This window comes from Pyxicephalus adspersus, chromosome 4 (genome assembly GCF_032062135.1).
Source record: "Pyxicephalus adspersus chromosome 4, UCB_Pads_2.0, whole genome shotgun sequence".
Classification (NCBI taxonomy): Eukaryota; Metazoa; Chordata; class Amphibia; order Anura; family Pyxicephalidae; genus Pyxicephalus; species Pyxicephalus adspersus.
In genome coordinates this window covers 70,053,662-70,075,685 of record NC_092861.1, presented here as the reverse complement: position 1 = coordinate 70,075,685, position 22,024 = coordinate 70,053,662, and the positions used below count along the sequence as shown (strand labels likewise).

Here is a 22,024-nt window from a genome sequence, read left to right as displayed (position 1 = left end):
TTTAAGCTCGTGGAAAAAATGGGCAGAAATGCATATATGATTATTAAAATTGACCAAATAAAATTGATTTATTGACTTTATTTACATCCACGCTGTAAAAAGCAATTCAGAAATATAATTTTGGTGTCGTTAGAACAGAATGTGGCACATTTTATTGATATATATTTGAATAGAATAGAATCCCTGTCGGGAGGACACGCTTTTTGACAATAAATACGAAGTAGGGGCTTTCCAGCCGAAGTTGTGCAGAGCTGGCAGGAAAGCAGAGTAGCTAGGGACTTTTTTGTTATCTTCTTCAGCGCTGGGCGGAGGGATACCACATGGAACGAGGCAGCTCTCTCTGAGGCTTGTTGTTTCCTCCTCCCTGCGCCTGGCTTTGCATGGTGGAGAGCGGAGGCTTCTCTTTCTCCTTCCTGCTCCAGACCCTGACAGCTCCAGGGGCAGGGCCCGGGGATCCGCTCCGGCGGCGGTAGCGGGAGGAGGAGGCAGTGCAGGCAAAGGAGGAGGCGGGGGGGGTACCCAGCCACCCCAACATGTCCTCCTCCAGCAGCCAGCACAGCACCGAGCTGAAATCCGGTACGGGCACCGTCCTTCCCCCTCCCCCGGCCACCATTACCAATAAACAATATGTATATGGATGTATAGAGTGTCGTGTATGCCCTCACCCTCTGTTTCTGTGTCTTACAGAGCTCTATTTCCTCGTTGCCAGATTTCTGGAGGATGGACCGTGCCAGGAGGCAGCTCAGGTATAGAATCCGGCAGGGGGAGTCTCCCTATGATTGGGGCTCCGTGCCCCCCGATATCTGCACACAGGTCGGGGGGTGCAGCACACGCTCTAAGTGACCCGTGTGTTTTGTCTCTGCAGGTCCTGATCAGAGAAGTGGAGAAGAAGGAGGTGAGCCGGGGGTGTGATGTCTGGGGAGTGATGGGGGGGGGGGGATCCCCAGGAAGAGGAGGGTATTAGGGAGTGTGCCCCCCAATCTGCCCCCCTCATAGCACCCACATCCACAAATTCCTCCAAGACAAGGAAGAGAATACATGGCACGGCTGCCGCTCCTCCCCCTCCCAGGCTGCCAGCGGTTTGTAGGGGGCGTGGGGGCGATCCCTCTAGTATTGGGGGGCAGTGGGGTAACTTCGTGTCCCCCCCGGGAGCCCTTTTAGCAGATCAGGCCGGATCCTGAGAGCTGAGACCCCCGGGGCGGGCAGAGGGGCGATCAGGGCTTCCCCCATCAGCTGGGCAGGGTGCAGGGTGCAGGCAGAGCTCTGATTTATAAATGATTATAAATATAAGTGCTTTTTGATGTGATTTGGCCAGGAGGTGTGCAAATACTCACCCACCCTCCCTCTGTACCCTTTATTTTACAGCTGCTGCCCAAAAGGGTCGACTGGACGGGCAAAGATCACCCCAGGACTTACCAAAATTTGGTGAGTCTTTCCTACCGCCGAGGAAAAGTTTTTTATTACCTTATATTTTCGCACAGAGAAATAAAATTGAATTTCCCGCATTTTTCTCTGCTTGCCACTGATGTATAGGGCATGCCATAAGCCTGGCCATGGTCGGCCGGGCACCGAGCAGGCTGATGATCTGCCCATGGCACAGGGGGCTAATCGGTCATGTCATGCCGATTATTATTGGGGTGATTAGAAAGTCAGGTAAAGGCGGTGTGCATATGCTGGAAATAAAAGAGACGTCATGGATGTTGTGCAGAGAGGAGGAGGAGGGAATGGAGGGAGGTGCGGGGATGGGAGGGAGCTCCATGCAATCTCCAGCTCACAGCACTGCAAGCATGCAGCTCACATGGGCTCTGCACACATTCCTCCTTCATTACAACAACAGTAAGTCTTTCACTTTTATTTACACCCTGTAATGACAGCCAGGGATCTCTTCTTCTGCCATAGCTACCTCTGCAGAGATTCCTAAATAACTAAGAAATGTGAATATCAGAGTAGATGGGATTGTCACAGAGACAAGTACACTGTGTGCCATGACATTTATTTTATAATAATGCTCTCATATAAATATTATAAATTGTCATTTACAATGCACGTTTATTAAGTCTTTATTTTACTGTGTGACCCGTATGACAGCACTGGTAAGGATTTTTGTGTTCTTCTGAAATGGAATTCTATTCTGCAAATACGATTGACAGTGAAAGGACAAGCTTGGTGCTAAAGGCATAGCACTGGTCGGCATCTTTATACAGAACAGAATCTGACATTCACTGCAGGTTAAACTTTTACCTGTATGTATTTCCCAACAATATTGATTCATCATCAGTGATGTCACATTCACACTTTGCATGACTCTCTTCTGTAAACAAAAATATCTCTGATTCCTGGAGGCAGCCTAATACCAAATATTATTCAATTCAAAAGACCTGGAGTTTAATGTTTGGTGTAAAGCTAAATTAATGGAACTGTTTGGCCACAGGTCATTTGTTTTTGACTTAGAATTTCTTTTGATTGGAAGTGAAATAAATATATCTTCTGTATAGACATGTTTATGTTGATGTCTGTAGTTTTGTGGGGGTAATGGCTGAAGATTTGTTTGTACTGTGTGTGAGTGTTATTACATGCATGTTTAGTTCAGTTCTTACAATCTGATGTTATGTAAACGTACATGTGTAATATTATATATATTATACACACAGAATTTATTCTTCTTTTATAATGGGGTTGCTTTGTATACTTTCATGTTATACCAGCTCAGCAACAAAGTATGTTTTGGAAACATTTTCTGATGTTGTAATCGGGCTTGTTCTTCTGGATTGGAATGATTTTTGGATTGCTGGAAATGTTTTATTCCTTTATCTGGCAAGTTGTTTATCCTTTTTATTTCTGGTCTTTAGTAGTCTTGTACAGAGTCTATTACAGGTTCTTTTTCTGGAATTCCAGCTATTTGTTTATTCTAATGGGAGAATTTGTCTTTTGTTTTGTCCCTCAGATAAGCGGTTCTGGGCAGGGTTCTCTCCTCCTCCTGTATACTGTCTGTATCTTGTCTGTCATTTGCTACCCCTATTTATTGTACAGCGCTGCATAATATGTTGGTGCTATATAGATCCTGTTTATTATTATTATTGTTAATAATATTAATATGCACATGGAAGTGATCAGTGTCAATCTTATTAGAGTGTTTTATGTTTTAAATACATTATAACTTACATTATAGTTTCATGTACGGAAATATGGATGCATTACAAAGTGAGAGCCTCTTGAAGAGTAACCATTTAGCGGTCATTTGGAATCTGCAGGTCCCTTTTTCTGTTTTCTGATTTTTTTTTAGGGCAGCAGTATGCTGGGGTCATTATATCAGCAGAGAAAAGTGAAGTGTAAGCTGACCTCGTGGCCACGATTGTTCTGGTCATGTGACTTTACATGTCCACTTGAATTAACCTGATGCTCCTTCTATATGTTCACTCTGCCTTCTTAATGGCTCAGTGTTCTGTTTTTTAGAAGTGGCAATAAACTTTGAGTTAAAAGCTTGTTTATGGTTGCTTGTAATCTATTTGAATAGCTTATTTGTGCTATATGGAATGAAAATGTGTATTTTTTTTCATGTATTTTTGTGTAATTTAGACAGTTGACATAGTAAAAGCATGATTGCTGTTCATCCAGAAGCGAATGGTTTACTTGGCCAAGTGAATATTGCAAAAAAAAAAAAAAAAAAAAAAGGCAAACTGTTTAGGTTCAATATCCAGTCATATGCTTGCATATGCCTTTTTCCTTCCTTATTTTGCTTTGGGAATTTATTTACTAAAATTCATTGGTAAACCTAACTTTGCTAGGTTACTATATTGATATTACTAATTTCTTGGCTTCAGTGAACGTGTTATTCCTTTTGATTGAGGGCCTCTGTGCGAAAAGGTTGGAGTCACATTTTAGGGAGTCAGTGAGTCCATTATGGAGTCTCCTAACTGCCAGGGCTTTGACCAGACACCAATGGGGGGGGAAATCTGCAACAGAATTAGGTATAACAATAAAAATCTGACCGTTGTTCTAGTTTTACCCTGGACTATTAGAGGAATAAATACTTTTATTTCTGTATTGCCAGTAGAGATTTCTCTTCCTTTCCAGTCTTGTGAAATCAGTCAGTAGGACAAGTCAGAAGTTTTTAACAGAGCCCTGGTTAGCAGTAAAGCCCCCCCAGGGTTTTAGCACTTTACCACCCAATCCAAAACCAAGACATGTTTACCTGCATTTATACATTAATAATCCCATCTGTGGATTAAAACTTCTGTGAAACCTTGAAGCATGTGTATTGGGTTCACACTGGGCTGGCTGAAACTTTAAGTGTAATGAGCCAATCAAAGCTCAATCCGACTTCATTTACTGCTTCATGTCAAAAAATCTTTCAAGAAAAAGGAAGGAAAAAAATTAAACCGTGCCTACAGAATATAAAACCAGGGGCAGGTGCATTTTCACATGTATCTGTGAATTTTGAGTTTTGTCCGGATTTGTTTAAGGAACAATCTAGCAATGAAAGTAGCTGTCTAAGTGTGATAGAACTGATTAACATTCCAGCCATTCCACCTTTTTTTCTATTTCTTCTCTTGAAATGTTTAACATGCATATCACACATCTTGGCTGTACCCAGCGGCCCCTGAGTGGTTACAGATTTCATGCCCTAGCCCCAATTACTGTTTGTGACTTTTATGGCTCTTTCATAGGCTCAGTAGGATCCCATCCAAAGTTCTTCCATCTGATCAGCTGAGTATTGCTGTGTTTGTGTAGTATCATGAGATATGGTTTAGAAAATGGGTATGTCCAAAACAAAGTTTCAATTCCCCAGCCATTTTACATAATATAATTTACTGACTGTCAAAAACAAGCTGACTAAAAATAGATGAGATGTTTTATGTAGAATTTCAATGGAAGGCAGATCTGTGCATCATTGCAATTTAAGGAGTGTAGAGCTGCTGACTTTGAATTGGTGACAATTTTTTTTTGCCCATACTATTCTTTTCTTACCAATACTATACTATTTATTCTTTGGCTGTTAACATATCATTTTAAAGAAGGGTAACGGTATTAACCTTTATGTCTGTCTTTTTGCATAGCCAGCGAGATGAGGTGTTCGATATAAAGAGTGTTCGTGGTTTTGATGGTGCAGCTGAATTTTAGGAACGTACAGCCGAGTGTAAAGTTCTAATTTGCTGGGTGTAAAGCTGATTTTTTTCATGTCAGTAGTGTCTGTCTCACCTGAAACAATCATACAGATAACTGCTGGCTGTTAGCTAATCATCTGAGCTGTATACTCAATTGGTGGCAGGGGATAACACCAAGACCAACTATATATTACAGAACCAGGTCAGAAATGGCAGCTTACATAATCTCTCAGTTAATAAGGTGTCCCCTCTTTGTGGATAATCGTCTCTCACTGACAGCACCAAATATAAAATGATTGCCAATAGGAAGTTCAACCTCTACACAAAGATTAAAATTGCTTGTGTAGCCTGAGGCTACATACAGACGTGCAATGGTTCTCGTCCGATAATCGTCTCAGGGCTGATATTGGACGAGAATTTGGCGTGTGTACAGCGCTCGTCGTCCATTGTCCAAACGACCATCCTGGCGGATCCACGGACGACGAAGTGGAAGTGAAGGGGGAGAGAGCGCAGCGGGGTGCCGCTCCATTGTTCTCCCCCTCCCCTCTCAATAGAGCAGAGCCGTGCTGTATGTAGAACGCTCGTTCATGGATTGTGCAGTCGTTGCAAAGGATCGTGAAAGATCCTTTCCAACAACAATTATTGCACGTGTGTACGTAGCCTAATATTCTCTGCAAAGATTTGATCTTTTTCATGCTGGGGAAGGTCATTTGTCTGGGGTGATAATCTAGCATTGGTACAGGTGTTGACAATGTCCTTTATTGATCTGTCCATGACTATTGTACTATTGTGCAGCTATTTACCCAATCCTGTCCTTTCCATAGAACAAAACAAGGTATTTGGAAGATAGGTTTCATGTACTTAATTTACACATTTAAGCATAAATTTATGTTTTTCATTTTTTTTTTAATTGGATAGGATACAGTTTTGTGTAATATGTGACATACGTATTTGCAAGAAAAGTTCTTAAATAGTTGATAGCACACTGGATGTTCCTGGACTGTGTCAGCCCTGCCCAGTGGATTTTGATAAACCACTCAACTAATACCAGTCACAGAGCTCCACAAGCTAAAGCTGGGTACACACATGCAATAATTGTCGCTGCAAAGGATCTTTCACAATCCTTTCCAACGACTAAGGACTGCACAATGCATGAACGAGTGCTGTACATACAGCACCGTTCTGCTCAATGGGGAGGGGAAGAACGACGAATCGGCACCAGCTGTACACTCTCCCCCTTCTCCACCCCCCCCCCCACGGATCTGCCAGGGCGGTCGTTCGGACGACGGGAGCTGTGCACACGCCAGATTCTTGTCCGATATTGGCCGAGAAGCATTGGACGTGTGTACGTAGCTCAAAGGCTAATTAATCTGTATTCCAAGATAAGTAAAAGGGATCTTCTAGATAACCCAGAAAGTTTGCAGAAGATACAGGACAGCCCTGAATTGCCGACCAGATCAACCGTTTTTTCCCATTCCAAACAGATACAAAGGGAGCGGAATAAAAAAACTACGACATGGATCTCTAAGCAAAGTTTTTGGAAGAGTTGGCAAAGTTCTGACTGTAGGCTTTACATATTCTAATTTTCCTATTGAGCAAAAGTTTTTTTTTTCTATGTGTACCTTTTGATTCTGTTTCTTGGTGTAGAATGTACTGTACATCCCAATTTGCTACCCAGGGATTTCTGCCATGCTGCTTTTAGAAATCAATTATAAATCTGGAGGCAGGACTCTCAAAATGGTCATTGGAGTCTAAAAAAGGCCTCTTGCAACTTTTATCTAAAATTATTGGCAGTATTTAAAAGGGAACATATTATTCCACAGTTAAAGTTGCTCATCACTGGGAAAAGATTTAAGCATGAGCTGCCTGGTTTTAGCTGTAGCTAGTGACAGCATTGCCAATACCTTTGTCAGATATGTGCATATAATTTAGGACAAAAATACCTAACTCTTCAGCAGTTATTTTTATTATATACCTGTACTGTATGTAAACAAAATGAAATGAATATCAGAGAACATTAGGTCACAGAATAAACAGTACATACAGACAATCATAAGTTGGTACCCCTGGTAAATTTGGTCATGTCATCTTGACAAGGATGATGGTGTTTGTCTGATCCTCCCATTCCCAAGGTTGGATATCTATTAGCAACAAATAAACATCCCATTAGAAGATTAAAAAAAACAATATCCTGCTACTAGTTGTTCTCAGTCTGATGATTTCTGGAACCAGGTTGTGCTGTACCAGCCCCAGGTCTATTTCTATCTGTAAACTTGTCAGCACATGAACTGATAGGCTCCTTATGACGCTGCTTCCTTTGACACCTTGGATACTTAAACTGCTTACATGTAGAAATGACGTCTAAAGATGTGTTAATTATTACAGATTCACACTAAATTGTGTCTTTTGTATCTGCCTAAAGTTCAGTTTTAACTTTTCTAATAATGATTTTGCTTGATACCTACAGTACTATGTCCATCAGCAATCAGAAATGTCCGACCACTCATCTTTTCAAATTTACAATGTTCGAGGGCTTTTTTGCATGAAATCCCCAATTCAAATCCCTCCACAACATAAATTTACAATGTTCGAGGGCTTTTTTGCATGAAATCCCCAATTCAAATCCCTCCACAACATTTCAGTAGGATGCAAATCAATAGTGCACCATTTTTAAGTTGATATGCTAGTGCTGTAGGTAGGCATTGTGTGTGTATTTATTTATTTATTTATTTATATGTGTGTGTGTGTGTGTGTGTATATATATATATATCTACACATGCACAGACACAACCCAAAACATTAATATTTATACCCCGTTTCAAAGTTGAACAAGGTGGCTCCCCTAAAATTTTTTTTTAGGTTTGTGCTAAACATATCTACTTTTGTTGTGGACACAACTCTTTCATTCATCAGTCCATGACACATTGTTAGTGAAAATCTGCTTGGTGTTTGCCTATATGTCCATGGCAGACTAAAATCGTGATGTTTCTTTTTTCATTTTGCCTATAAAGTGTCATTCCTTAGGCCACGATCTTCAGGTTTTGTAACAAACCCAAGAACAGTGTGGAGAATATGGTTTAGCTTTCCTAGAGTTTTTTGGTAGATTAGATCTGAAATATCAGTTATACTAAATGCACTTGTATTTTCTCGATCTGTTTCTGTGAATGTAAGGGTGGAATCAGAAATAACTTTGTACACTGCAACATAAAAGGATTTCTTCTTTCACTATTCTGTATATTTTATCCTTCAGCCTCCCTCAGGCTTGTGACTCAGTTTTAATAGTATAAAAAAATCAGAAAATCTCAAGCTCTTCACTTTATCTCCATGGGGCTAATGGGAATATCATGGTTACAAATTAAATCGGCAGTATAAATTTACTAGATACTATGCCTTTTATTGTTGATACACAGGAAGCAGAGAAGATTAAAACTCCAACCTTGCAGAGAGCTAATCATGAAGCTGCAGTAAAGTGTTGCTTTGTTTCTATATGCTTTGCCTAATACTATTCATAGACATACTGTAGAGTTGCTTAGTAAGGATTGACATATTGTGTAATATGTATGGGAGTGTGCAAGTATCTGTAATAAATGGAAATTGGGGAATAATGCTAACTTTCTGCCTTGTTTACTTGAGAACGATCCTGCAGATGTGCAAGCAAAGCATCCAAATATTATATGGTTATACAGAGATTTTATTGTACACTTGTAATTTTTTTTTTACTCCTTGCTGATAACTATTATCTTTCAGGTAGAGTATCCTGACTCAGAGCATGTGCTGTACTTAAGTAAACCAGTGTTACGGCAGGTCATTCTCTATTATGTTTGCCTACTTTGCGAGGAGTGAACAGAACTTACCAAGTGTTGCCAGAATTACAAATTACTGTGCAATAGAAAGCAAGGAATAAATGTGAAATGTGCAATGTTTGCATAGGACTGTGGCTAGTGTAAATTTTTCAGGAGATAAAGGTGCTGGCTATGAATTAAAGGCTCTTCACACACGTTATGGGAAGACATGCATTAACACAAAGCATATTATGTGCATTTGCTTTTTGTGGTGCCATTCATTGTCAGTGGGACCCCAACGCTGATGTATTGCCATATTCCATAATGTTAACACACCTCTGTGCATTGTGGTATGCTTCATTAGAAATAACATTTTATGTCTTTGTCAGTTCTGGTACCTTGGCAGCCAATGTTTTGTACGTGCAGTCATGCAAGACATGTTGGTGCGTTCCATAATGCATCTTAACGTAAATCTTAAGACAGACTGGTATAAATGGACCTTAAAGTAAGAGTTTAAAATTTTAGCCCATCTGCTGTTTTTGTGGTTTGTGTTGGTAGTACAGAAACAAGGTAATACATGGAATGATATATTTTATTGTTCTTTAGGCTAAAGTACATTGGCACATGTTCACTCATGTTGCATTGGACTGTGAGATTTCCAGTAATATTGAGAATGTTAAAACAAATATCTGTGTTGGCTATAATTGTCTGTAGGACAGTAATTTATCAGCTGTTGGAGATGGGAATTCAGTGACCGTGTATGCCTTAATTGCAGGACTGAATGGTTCATGTAGACTTTCCCACTTTTTTTTATTCAAAATTTCAGGCAATTATAGAAGCAAGTAGTACATGTTTTTGTCCTAGATAAACATGTTGCTATTCCCAGGTTGGGTTGTGGAAGGAATTTTTTTTCCAGAGCTGCCTTACCACAAACAAGCCCCTTAGGACCTATGAGAAGAAGCACCTGCTACATGGTGTGTAAATATTAAATGCTTCTCTTACAGATGTGTGATCAATGAATGGGAAATACGATACTAGCTCAGAGACAGTTGTCTTTTATAGGATCATCTTTTATGGCAGTGCATATAAATTCACGCTGTTATATTTCAGATTGCAGTGAAGTAATACTGCTGACTTAATCTTGATGGGGTAGAAGATACTGCCTTAACCTCCTTAGCGGTCTAATTCTGTCCAAATTTCTGTGTAAAAAGCGTTGAAATTTTTTTGCATGCAAATTTATTTTACATTGTAGGCTATTATTCTTAGGCATAACTCCCCAAAATAAGTCCAATAGTTAATAAATTTAATTGATTTAATAATAAAATTAAAAAAAAAACTTAAAAAAAAGTTAAAAATGTAACTGTACAGTTGTATATATAATATAATAGAATTATATATATATATATATATATATATATATATATATATATATATATATATGAAGATTTCTTTGTATTGGACTCAATACAGCGATTTTGTATTGAGTCCAAAACAAAATGATTTAAATTTCCCGCCGCTCCGCCCGCACGATCCAGCGCCCGCACCTACGGAAACCCCCGTAGATCTCGGCTCCTTACTTCGTGCCTGAAGATTAGAGGGAGAAGACGTATCTCCAGGACCCGCAGGGACCAGAAGGACGATGGGGGATGACAAGGTAAGTAGGGTTTTTTCTATCTTAAAGCGACTCCGAGTGTGACTAGGGATTACTGGTTTTTGCAAGTAAAATGCACCCCAGGTCACACTCGGGATTACCGCTAGGGGGGTTAAACAGTTGTTCTACATACATTTCATGCACTTCCGCTACATTGTTTGCCTCCAAAATTAAATATTTTATAAATAAAAAATCATATTTCAACCTTGCTATTAAAAAAAAAAAAAAAAAATGGACCATTTTTTAAAATAACAAATTAAGCATAAATGTCCATTAACTTGTTCCTTTTATTATGTACACATGTTCAACTGCTTGTTAACGCAATTGTTTAATCAGCCAATCACATGGCAGCAACTTGCGTTTTGGGGCATTAGGTCAAAACGACCTGCTGAAGTTCAAATCGAGCATTAGAAGCAGGGAGCAGGATGATTTAAGTGACCTCAAACATGGCAAGGTTGTTGGTGCAGCCTGGTTTGAGCATGAGGTTTATTTCAGAAACTTCTGATTTGCTGGGATTTTCAGGCACAACGTCTCAGGTTTACGGTGGATGGTGCAAAAGTAAAAATTTTCGGATGAAGACTATGACAAAGTCATTTTCCTTCTCACTGTGCCTTGTTAAAGCCGGAGGTCAGAGGAGAGTGGCCAACTGGTCCAAGCTGACAGAACCCAAGGTAACAGTAACTCAAATAACCGCTTGCTACAACTAAGGCTACGTACACGCTTGCAATGCTTCTCATCCTATAATCGGCTCAGGGCTGATATCGGACGAGAATCTGGCGTGTGTTCAGCACCCGTCGTCCGAATGACTGTCCTGGTGGATCCACAGACGATGGACAGCGAATGATCTTATGGAAGTGAAGGGGGAGAGAGCGCAGCGGAGTGCCGGTCTGTCGTTCTACCCCCTCTCCATAGAGCAGAACGGTGCTGTGTGTACAGCACTCTTCATGCATCGTGCAGTCCTTAGTGGTTGTAAAGGATCGTGAAAGATCCAACGGCAATTATTGCACGTGTGTACCAGCTTAAGGTATGTAGAAAAGCATCCCTGAATGCACAACATGTTGAACCTTGAAGCAGATGAGCTAAAAAAGCATGAGACCACACTGGGGGCCACTCCTGTCAGCTGAGGCAGCCAAGACAACATTTTACACACGCAAAATTTAACAAGAAGAACAAAAAAAAAGAAGAACAAAAAAAAAAAGGTGCCTAATCTCAATTTCTGCACCCATATGGTGAGGTCAGAATTTGACATCATCTACATCAGAGTGCCCACACTACCAACAATAAAAATGCTCAATATATATATATAGAGACACACACACACACACACCACACACACACACACACACACACACACACACACACACACACACACACCGAGCATGACACAGAAGTGACTGAAGCTAATGACACATTGAATGGCAGAACATTGCACTACAAGACTATATTGACAGGAAAGCTACAGTTCCCCTGTCATAGGAGAATGACGTGCTGCACAAGAAAAAGATCTGTACAAAGGTGTCTGGGTGATTGGACCCCCGACACTGCTCACCTCACACTGCCCTTCCGCCCTCTCTGCCTCCCTCCCCACTGTTACACCAGCCGTCTCAAGCACTGAAAGACATCCCCAGAATCCCTATAGATGTACAGCAGGGGGGGGGTAAAGCAGGGCTCCGTGATTGACTTGTGTTACCTTTGCGATCGGCCAGTAGATTACGATCAATGTTTTGGGCACCCCTGATCTACATGAATGCATTGATCCATCCTGCCTTGTATCAACGGTTTAAGCTGGTGCTGTGGGGGATATTTTTATGGCACACTTTGGGCCCCTGAGTATTATTTAAACGACACAGCCTACCTTAGTGTTGTTGCCAACCATGTCCATCCCTTTATGACTTCATTGAACTGAACTACAGCTCTGTGGCCCTCTCTCAGGATGATGTTCTGAGCTCCATGTAGAGCAAAAGCAATCTTCCTGTGAGAGAAGACAGCATGTCCATTCTGCTTTCAGAGGATTGGGAGAGGAGAACATAGAGTAACAAAAAGATAGAAAATACAAATCTTCACATCCTTCAGGAGCAGAGCCGACAGACTTCTGCAGGTTCTCAGTGATGCTTCTCTTGTATTGTATACAATGCCAAGGCTGAACAACTTTCTGATGACAGCCGGGTGGCAAATGTCATGTATCATTATAGAGGATGGGGAAGAACTCGGTTGAAAGTGATCGAGGTATTGTTTCCAGCTCCCTGGAATAATTCCCCAGAATAATAGCTACTGCAAAAAGTTAGAGGTGTGGATTTGGCAAAATATATACTCTAAACATGACTGTAAATACAAAGTAGTGGACTATTTGCACTACAGATCAGATTAACACTGCTTGTAGGCAAGCTCACTTGCAAGCAAATGCCTCTGAAAAAATGTATAACGTATGAACCTATTTGTTTTAGTCATAACCCATTTCCTTTTTTAAAAACATAAACACTTGAAGGTCTGTTATCAAAGTTATAGAAATAATTGTGTTGATTTTGTGTGGGGAAAAAATGGAGTGTCTAAATTAAAACTTGGGAGTGGCTGCAAATGTCATTTTAGTAGTGCATAAGTGTGGTTATGAAATATCTTCTGTGTCTGTGCTGAAAGTTATATATGTTTGTTGGTGTTTGGGAAGAAGGTATACTGCTGCGAAATCTGGAATTCAGCATAAAAGCTCATTTAAAATAGGTTAACCTGATAACAAATTTGTTAAGCTTTATTGAGAACATTGTTTTAATCTGATTCCTTATTACATAGCATGAAATATGCCTTCACCTTTTGATTTCTTCTTAAAAAAAAAAAAAAATTCTAATTAGAATATAGGAGGGAAATGAGAAGCAGTGCATATTGAACATTCTGTCTTGCCTTCTGATAGAAGAGCCCTTAATAACCCCATAGGTTAGGAGAGGGTGCGCAGTTCAGCCTTTTCACATATTTTCTAAGCGATTAGGCAGGTAAAACGTGTTACTGCAGAAGGGGAAATCACCAGTCCCTTTCTCCAGTAACCAACTGCCTGATCTTTTATTTTGTAAAGTGGGATTTAGGTTCCACTTTAAGCTCTGTTGTGTACTGACAACTCGCAATGTTTGTGTTGTCTGGCCTGCCTGTTGTATTTTTATATCTGTAGAAAGGCTATTCATTCTGTAGTCCAAAAAAACAAAAAGGCCTTAACAAACATTCTTTAGGATAATAGACAAAGTATGCAGAAGACACAGAATAGATCCAAATATCTAAGGATTTATTTACCCTCTGCATGTCATGATGATATTTGTCACCAAGATAGACTGTAATATGAAAACCTAAATTACACGATCAACAGAACAGGAATAGCAGGCAATTGTTATCTTGGGTTACCTGTTCAGATGTAAACAAAAGAACTACATTTCTAAAAAGTAAAAGAAAGGAGTGCTATACTAGTTACAAAATACAAGACACAGGTGACCTAATAAAATAAGTCAGGGCTTAACTCAGGAATTTTTTGGAGCCGGGTGGGAAGAAATTTTTGATGGGTGGCATCCCCTGTATTGTGACACAACTCTTCAGTAGCCACATAAAAACAACTGGGTGGTTACTGAAAAGTGCCGGGTGGTGCGCCCAGCTAAAAGGGGCTGGGGAGAACACTGATAAGTGCGTTCCTAATTATGTTATTAAATAGCTGATTTGAAAACGAACTTGAGGTAATGTATAGCAACCCATTAGTATATTCGCATTCCAAACAATCCCTCCCCATTGTACATGGCATGTGTGATCAAGTAAAACTGTTGATGGGGCTCATAATCAATTGGCAGATCTGCATGACTTTTGTAAAATGTCGCTTCCCATTTTGTATACCAATTTTGCCTGAATTTTATCCTTCTGTATGGGGCATATTGACTAGAATGTATTACTCTTTAGTGTTAAACATAATTTGTGCTGGTCCTGGGTAGTTATAATTCTGCTTGGATTCCCTGTTTAGATTGTATCACTTTTGCCATTCCTTTTATATACCATTTTTTGTTTAGAGCATCCATGCCATGTACAGTAGAGAGGATTTGTTATTTGGGATGTGTTTTTAATTGCTTATATTTCTAGGTTACAACTATATTCCTTGGTTATGTTTATATTTCTAGATTGTGGTTGGTTTATATTAGTTTCAGCAATCCAGTGGTATGATGAAATTGAAGACATTGTGGCATTGTATGTATTACACTATCTTGGAATCTTTTAGGAAGACAGGAGTATGTAGTATTTTGCTGTGATGCATCCAAATATGAGGAAATACAAAAGGGTCTAAGCACAACAAAAGAAGCAGAATTTGTACTAGTAATGCATTTCTTGAAAACAAGTGGTGGAGGCATATGCTTAACACTACATACTTATTACATGGGGTCTTCAACGCTTCCAATTCTCACCTATTTCTCTCAGCCTTTCTTGCAGTTGGTTTACAAATTTTAAGTACTTTGTGTCTAAACTGTTGCAGCTTCATCTTCTGCAAGCCTTCTCTTCATTACCTCCCCAGAGTCCATCCCTGAATACTAACAAATGTATGACGGCAACTTTGCACATTTTTTTTTGTCAGGTATATTCGGCTGCCAGGGAAAATAGTTCTACAATATTCTACTGGTACTGTATAAACAATGTTTAATCTTCCATATCTCCCTTAAGGGGCAAGAAGTTCTGCTTTGTCTTTGGAGAGATTTAGATCACGAATAAGTTCATTCAGCTCAGCTTGTGTAAAGGTCCCTGGTTCTGAATCTTCATCGGCCAAGTAGTCAGGTTCAGATGATTCGGCGTTGTAACTGGCTGCAACTCCAGTGCATTCCTCATTACCTTCTACAGAAGCAAGTCCATCATGTGGCGGTACCGGAACTGGCAAAGAATCATCATAGGGAACAGGCCTAATTGCAGAATCAAGGCTGGGATATACAATTTTGTGCTTAGTTTTACCTGAGAATCCACTTTTGTTGACGCAGCAAAAATAGCAGTTGATTAGATGGTCTCGCGGTTTTCTCCACATCATTTGGATTGTATATGGCATTGCTGCTTTACGCCGATTTAGCCAGTCACGCAGTCCGTTGGAACAACTGGTACAGATGACATGTGGAGCCCAAGATTTATCCTGGTCACCAAGTGGACAGCCGAAATATAATTTGTAAATCTTTTTAAGTTCTGTGGTAATTTGGCGACGTTGTGCTTTTGTCGTGAATGAACCACATACGTAACAGAAATTGCCTGGATCATTAAGGCAATTTCTAGGCATGATAACAAATGAAATCAATTGCAGCTAGTGCGGTCTCTAACCTTAAAAAAAGAAAACTGTCATTAAATGTAATATGTTAAGGCTATTTATAACAAATTTCACACAATATATAGTTGCATCACAAAAACTAGACGTGCTAGAGAAAAACTGAACACAAATTTGAAATCTGCATCAAAAATACTACAAAGTCCACAAAAATATCTCATGAAAATGACATGTTTACCTGTTTTAGTTGGAAACGAACGATTAACGACCGATCGTCCTATAATTAACATGAAAAGTGAACAACGACTGGCCAATGACAGCGATGAATGAAGAAAGTTGCTGGAAACGACCGACCGCCCTGACGGATCTGATTGGGCGACGATCGTTCACTATCTATTGTGTGTACAATCGTTCAGTGATCGTGGATGTTTCTGCGGTACATTTTCTTCGGCACACGTCACTTCCTGCATCAATGGGGTCCGGTCCATGTGTTTATTTAAAAATGGTGAACATCCCACTTTGACAGAAAAGTGGATACACAAAGTACCCATGTTTCATCTGCTTGTGAGATAGTGGAGCAAAGCAGGTTTACTGGAAAAAAGTGACATGGACTCCAAGGGAATACATGAAAAAAGGTGCAGCGAACATCATTAATGTGCCAATGGTTGACAAAGAAAATTGTACAGATCTACACAAGTTGGGATTAATGAAGCAATTTGTTAGAGCTCTGACAAGGACAGGGATTGCTTCAAATACATTTGTAGGTTCTTCCCTGGATTGAGTACTGAAAAACTAAAAGCAGGAATCTTTGATGGACTCAGGATTCAGAAACTGGTAAATGATTCAAATTTCACAAGTTACATGACTGATACTGAAGCTTCTGCCTGGCACAGCTATGTCATGGTTGTCAAGAACTTCCTGGGTAACCATAAAACACCAAATTATGAAGAACCGCGGTACAAAACTTGCGCTTAAGTATTAAAAATATGGGTGCTACTAGCAGCAAAAGAGTACACTTTGTCCATTGCCATTTGCACAAATTTCCAGAAAACCTTGGCGATTTCGGTGAGGAACAAGGGGAGAGGTTCCGTCAAGATATAAAGGTGATGGAAGAAAGGTATCAGGGCAGATGGGATAGACACATGATGGCAGACTACTACTGCTGGAGCCTTCAACGTGATTGTCCTGATCATCAGCATAAAAGGAAATCTTACAGAGTTTTTCCAATGACTTCTTTGTGATTAGTTCTGTAAATATACTGAGTATAGAATATATTGACAATAAGTATTTCAAAAATAATTTTCTATATGTAGGCATATCTAGTTTAATTTTGCTTAATTTTCATGTTTCATTTGTTTTCTATGAGGTTATTATTGAGGTCATTATTTCAAAAACTAGAGCCAATCTAGCAAAACCAATATCATATTTGTAATCTGTGCATCAAACATAACCTAACATGACTTTAATCTGTTTGGCAAGAAAATGTTTGTTGACCAGTGTAATCATTGATCGGTCGTTAATCTTTAGTTTTCTAATGATTATTATTGCAAGTGTGTATGTAGCCTACTTTGTGTGTGCGTTTTTTTTTCCTTAGTCAGAAAGGATTTTTCTAATGTGTTTATTTTTCTGGTGCTCTGCAAAACAAAATTGTGGTTGCTCTCTTACAGTTTTTGTTATGTCTATCTTTAAATTGTGGTAAATGACGAATATTTTGCAAAGGTAAAACGATTTGTGTATTTAATTTGCAAACAGCGAGTGTGATGTTGGGGATAACAATATTCCTGATCTCCCTTTTAATATAAAATTGTCTTCTTTTAAAATGTCTATGTTTGAAAATTTGTCTCCCAACAGACCAGGGGCATAAATTTCCCCTTTATCCTATATTTCTTGATCTGACAACCAGCATCCTTCCATACCCTATAGTTTACAACACCCATTGTAAAAAGTTGGGAGTTTTGTGTCTCCAGGTGTCATAAAACTCAGATTAGGCTAGTAGAGTGGCCTCCTATTGAACTAAGCGATGTATTCTGAAACCCATTTATTAATAATCCTTATATTTCCAATATACCATTCTGTATAAAATAGTAGTTGGCTGATTTGTAGCTGGATCGTTATGGTGAGCATTTGGAGACCAAGAACTAGTCTCCTAGGCCTCAGGAAGGCCTGGAAACCATATTTAGCCTGTTTAGGTGAACCATAAGTCCCAGACATGCCTAGTTTGGTCTCTGAATTTCGTGTTTTGTGGTGATTAATAATCTGGGGGTTGGCATGTCATAAAACCTGTATTTATGGAATTATTAATAGAGTCTAGAACAAGGGCTTTTTGGAAGTGTCCACAGAGCATCAAAACTCATGTAAATACAGGCCCTGAGACAGCCCCCACCTGGCTGTCTTGGGATTGTTGTATTAGTCCCACCTCTGTTGACAAAGAAGAAGCCATGTAAGCCTAGCAGATGGAGCTCTCACTGATACCATCTTGTTGCTAAGGACAACGGCACTGACGCATTGAGCACTGCAGGGAGCCCAGTGACTCTGACTAATAACTTGGATGTTACTCAGCAACCTAGACCAAGGCAAACCAACTCTACCTAATTATTATTTTACAGTATTCCCTCTTTTTTTTGCTGTTGCTATAGTTCTACTAAAGTTCTGGTTTTGTTCTTTGATTAGTCTTTCTGTTTCTGTAATTGTTTATCCACTGTTTTTGTATGTTTTTACTTATTAAACACTATAAAAAGTGTAAGCTGAATCTCTAAATGCTCTAAGTAGAAATAGTGTAACTTGCTAACCCGAAAATGCTACTATAAACATTGTAATTGCTGGGACATCCCTGTCAGGAGTGGCAGCAGGTGACAGAGACAGTAATAAAGAAGCAGTCATAACTGCGTTGTTGTCAAGGATACTGGTGCATGCTTGCGTCTAAGCACGTGGTGGCAGTTGACCTGTGATGGTGTGCTGGGCAAGGGGTAAAAACTTTGCCCCGTGATGCCCCTTCTCAGCCTGCTGGTGGTGCATAAACTGTTCCTGAGCGTGCTGGAAAGTCTATGTGCAGGGGTGTGGGCTGAGAGAGGGCTCCGGTCACAGCGGGACCTAGAAATTTTAAGGGAAAATACAATAAATTGTTTTTTTTTTTTTTTTTAACATTGACTGTATACCCTCCACTGTCACTAATAGCCCCACACCACTTCTGACAATAAGACCCTCACCCTGCCCCCTGCAGGACTGTCTTCCTAGTTTCCTCCGCCAAAATACCTCCTCTGTATGTACTTTATTCAGCAAATACAGCAATCTCCTCCACAATTGCATAGTTTCTGGCTCCCACTTTCTTTATCGCTTATGTCTTACCTTGATCTTTGGCACAGCTTTTTTTCTATTATTTTTTTATTTCACTGTTCCCTTAAAAATTATAAATGGAGTGATACTTGCAGCAGGGGAATTGGTAGTCCAAAAGCTGATGGTGCACTTGCGGCTGATTGGATTTACTTCTCGGACTTCTACCAAACAGCCTTCTTGCTTTGCATGAAAATTTATAGGAATAACTGAGAAAAAGGAGGGTAATGTTTTAGGGGTGAAGGCACAGTATTTACAGCAACATGTGGACTTGAAATCACTAAAGAATATGTAATGTAATGTAGATATGATGAACTGTTTTACCAACAAAACATGAAATTACTACTTGTGGAGAAGAAATTTACCACCGGGGGAACAGAGGTTATAATGATAATAAACTGTAGGTCTGAGACCAGGTACCTGGACAAATGACCAGAAAAGGCTGTTCTACATCTGCTAAAGATCAGCATGGAAATCGAATAAATGCAATAAGTCACCTAAGTTGTTTCAGTTGTGAGTGTAGGACCATTTACAAAACGTGGGACCTGTGGATCACCAATGTATCCTAAACTTACTTCCACATTGTGGCTCTTCAATTTCCTTTCACTTTTACTCTGTTCTGTTACTGCTATCCTATGTTTTTTCATGTTTTCCTTTCTCACATCTGACATTGATCTCCTTTTTTCAAACTTTGGATTTTAAAAATATAATTTATCTATTATTATCTACATTATGTTAGCTTCACTGTCTTTGATATTTTTATTTATTTTTATTTTATTATGATCAGTTTTTCTGCAAGATTGATATGTTCATGACATACTATTCATTCTTTGGTATGTCTATGCAACTTTTCCTAAGAAAAAGATGTAAATGAACCCGAAAACAGTAAATTGGTCAAATATTGTATACGGGTAATAGTGGTGCAGACCGTATATTGCTGTGCTATGACAGAAAACATTAATACAGCTCTGTGCAGAATATGACCAAAAAGACCGATGGAGAAACTCCTGATGGGTAATGTGAACTACAATTCATAATCTTCAATCCATCCAGATGTTTTTTCAGATTAGTGGTGAAGTGGAATTAGTGATTATTTAAGTCTATTTCTACCCTCCTTAGACGTCATGGGGAATCCTGTGTAGAGAACTTCCCATAATGGTTCCAAAAGCTCCGTTTCCACCCACTTCAAAATCTTGCTTTAGTTGCCACAACAGTGGTGTCCAACAAGAAGGAGACACACAGGGTGGCTGCAACAATCACAAAAATACCAATTGAAGTCCCTAAAGGGCTATTGTTGGATGAGGCAAGTACTAGATATTGAGCTTTTAGAACAAATCCATCTATTTTGACGTGGACCTGTTCCTAGTCTGTGTGCTAAAATATTTCAATATTCTAAATATGTTGGAAAAGAGAGAAATTTTGTTGTCAAGGTTCATCAACAGAATCCAAGACACAACCAGCAGTTGTTTATAAGCTGTTAGAAACAGACTGTAACCCTAACCCTGATCCTTTATTTATATATATATATATATATATATATATATATATATATATATATATATTTTTTTTTTTTTTTTTTTTATATTTATAAGGATATAAAGTTATGGGAACTATGAGGGAAGGGGTTGGGATTCCTTGATTGGATAAACGTGCATTTCAATACCAACCAGTAAAAATGAAAGATATAAAGCTGTATGATGGCATCTCAGAATATTGGCAATTCAGGTCTTCGCTTGGAGGGTGGTAACATAATCTGTTGAATCACAGAACATGGTCCAGTAGAACCATCTCTGATTGGTTACTCTTCAGTTCCTCTTATGGACAAAGTCAGGTCTTCCTTTACATATATCTTGTTAATACGTATCAACCACTGTGCAATGCTAGGAGTAGTGATTTGTAGCCACGTTGCTGGTATACAAGCTTTCGCCGTGTCCACTAATCTTATTAGAAGAGATTTACACTATATTTTTCTCGGGATAGTATTGTGATGCAGGACCTAACCCTGATCTTTTGACCAGACAGGTCCTTTATTGTAAGGACAGGCTATGTCCGATCTGCAATAAAACTTACTTGTCTGATAGCAATTTTTAAAGTCATGGTCATCTGGCTCATGTTAATTATTTACTCGTCTTCTGGGTTCCCAATCGTCAGCTATCCTTATTGGTCAGGCTGAAATGACGGCACACCAGTACATCCCCTGGGGCTGTTGAGATACTTGGCATAATCCAGCATCCTACAGAGTTGTGCATGCACAGCGTACTTCAAATGAAAAATTGCATACAGATAGGAAGGTTTTGTCGCCTGATCTATTGTTTACATTTAGTATAATCTTTTTTTTTTTTTGGAATGAATTACCTGATTTGTGATGAATAACTTTAATAAAACCTGATCTGGACTCGATCTCAAAGTTACCAGGATGTTTGTCTTTCTGTAACAATGAGGCTTTACATCTTACTTCTTTTGAATACTGGTGTGTCTGATATATGTATGAGAACAGTATATTAATTTAATTAGTATGTTTGAGCAAACCCATATGCCGTATTTATAAAGCTTTAAAGAGCCTCTGTCATTAGAGAATTATAATTGATTCAGCTACTATCACTGTAGTGGGAAAGCATGCTTGCAGTTCTCTAGAGTGATGGTATAGGAAGTTATGTTGCTCACATTTCCTTATCTTTAGAATTATCAGTGAAATGGAAAAAATATTGTTATAATTTTCCACAAATGTGATGGTATTTCTGGAAAAGTTGCAAAGTATCTATTTTAGTGTAGTGTGTGCAGGTAATGTATAGAAACTCATATCATCCCTTGCCTCCATGGAGGTTAAATTAATTAAGTCTCTTTTCTCTATCTTGTGTGTTAAAACAAAAGGTGTTGTAATTTATCAGTAAAAAATATAAATGTT

The 22,024-nt window shown here is 39.2% G+C and overlaps 1 protein-coding gene across 3 annotated transcripts in view; it reads left to right on the top strand.

The window, feature by feature from the left end:
* Window positions 1-391: 391 nt before the first annotated feature.
* Window positions 392-22,024, top strand: part of PHIP (PHIP subunit of CUL4-Ring ligase complex) — a 63,352-nt gene continuing 41,719 nt past the window's right edge. For all 3 annotated transcript variants that reach the window (XM_072408556.1, XM_072408555.1, XM_072408554.1), the window contains exons 1-4: window positions 392-576; window positions 688-746; window positions 866-895; window positions 1,366-1,425. In XM_072408556.1, the coding sequence (XP_072264657.1) occupies window positions 534-576; window positions 688-746; window positions 866-895; window positions 1,366-1,425 (192 nt within the window). In that variant the 5' untranslated portion in view covers window positions 392-533. The remainder of the gene's footprint in view (window positions 577-687; window positions 747-865; window positions 896-1,365; window positions 1,426-22,024) is intronic.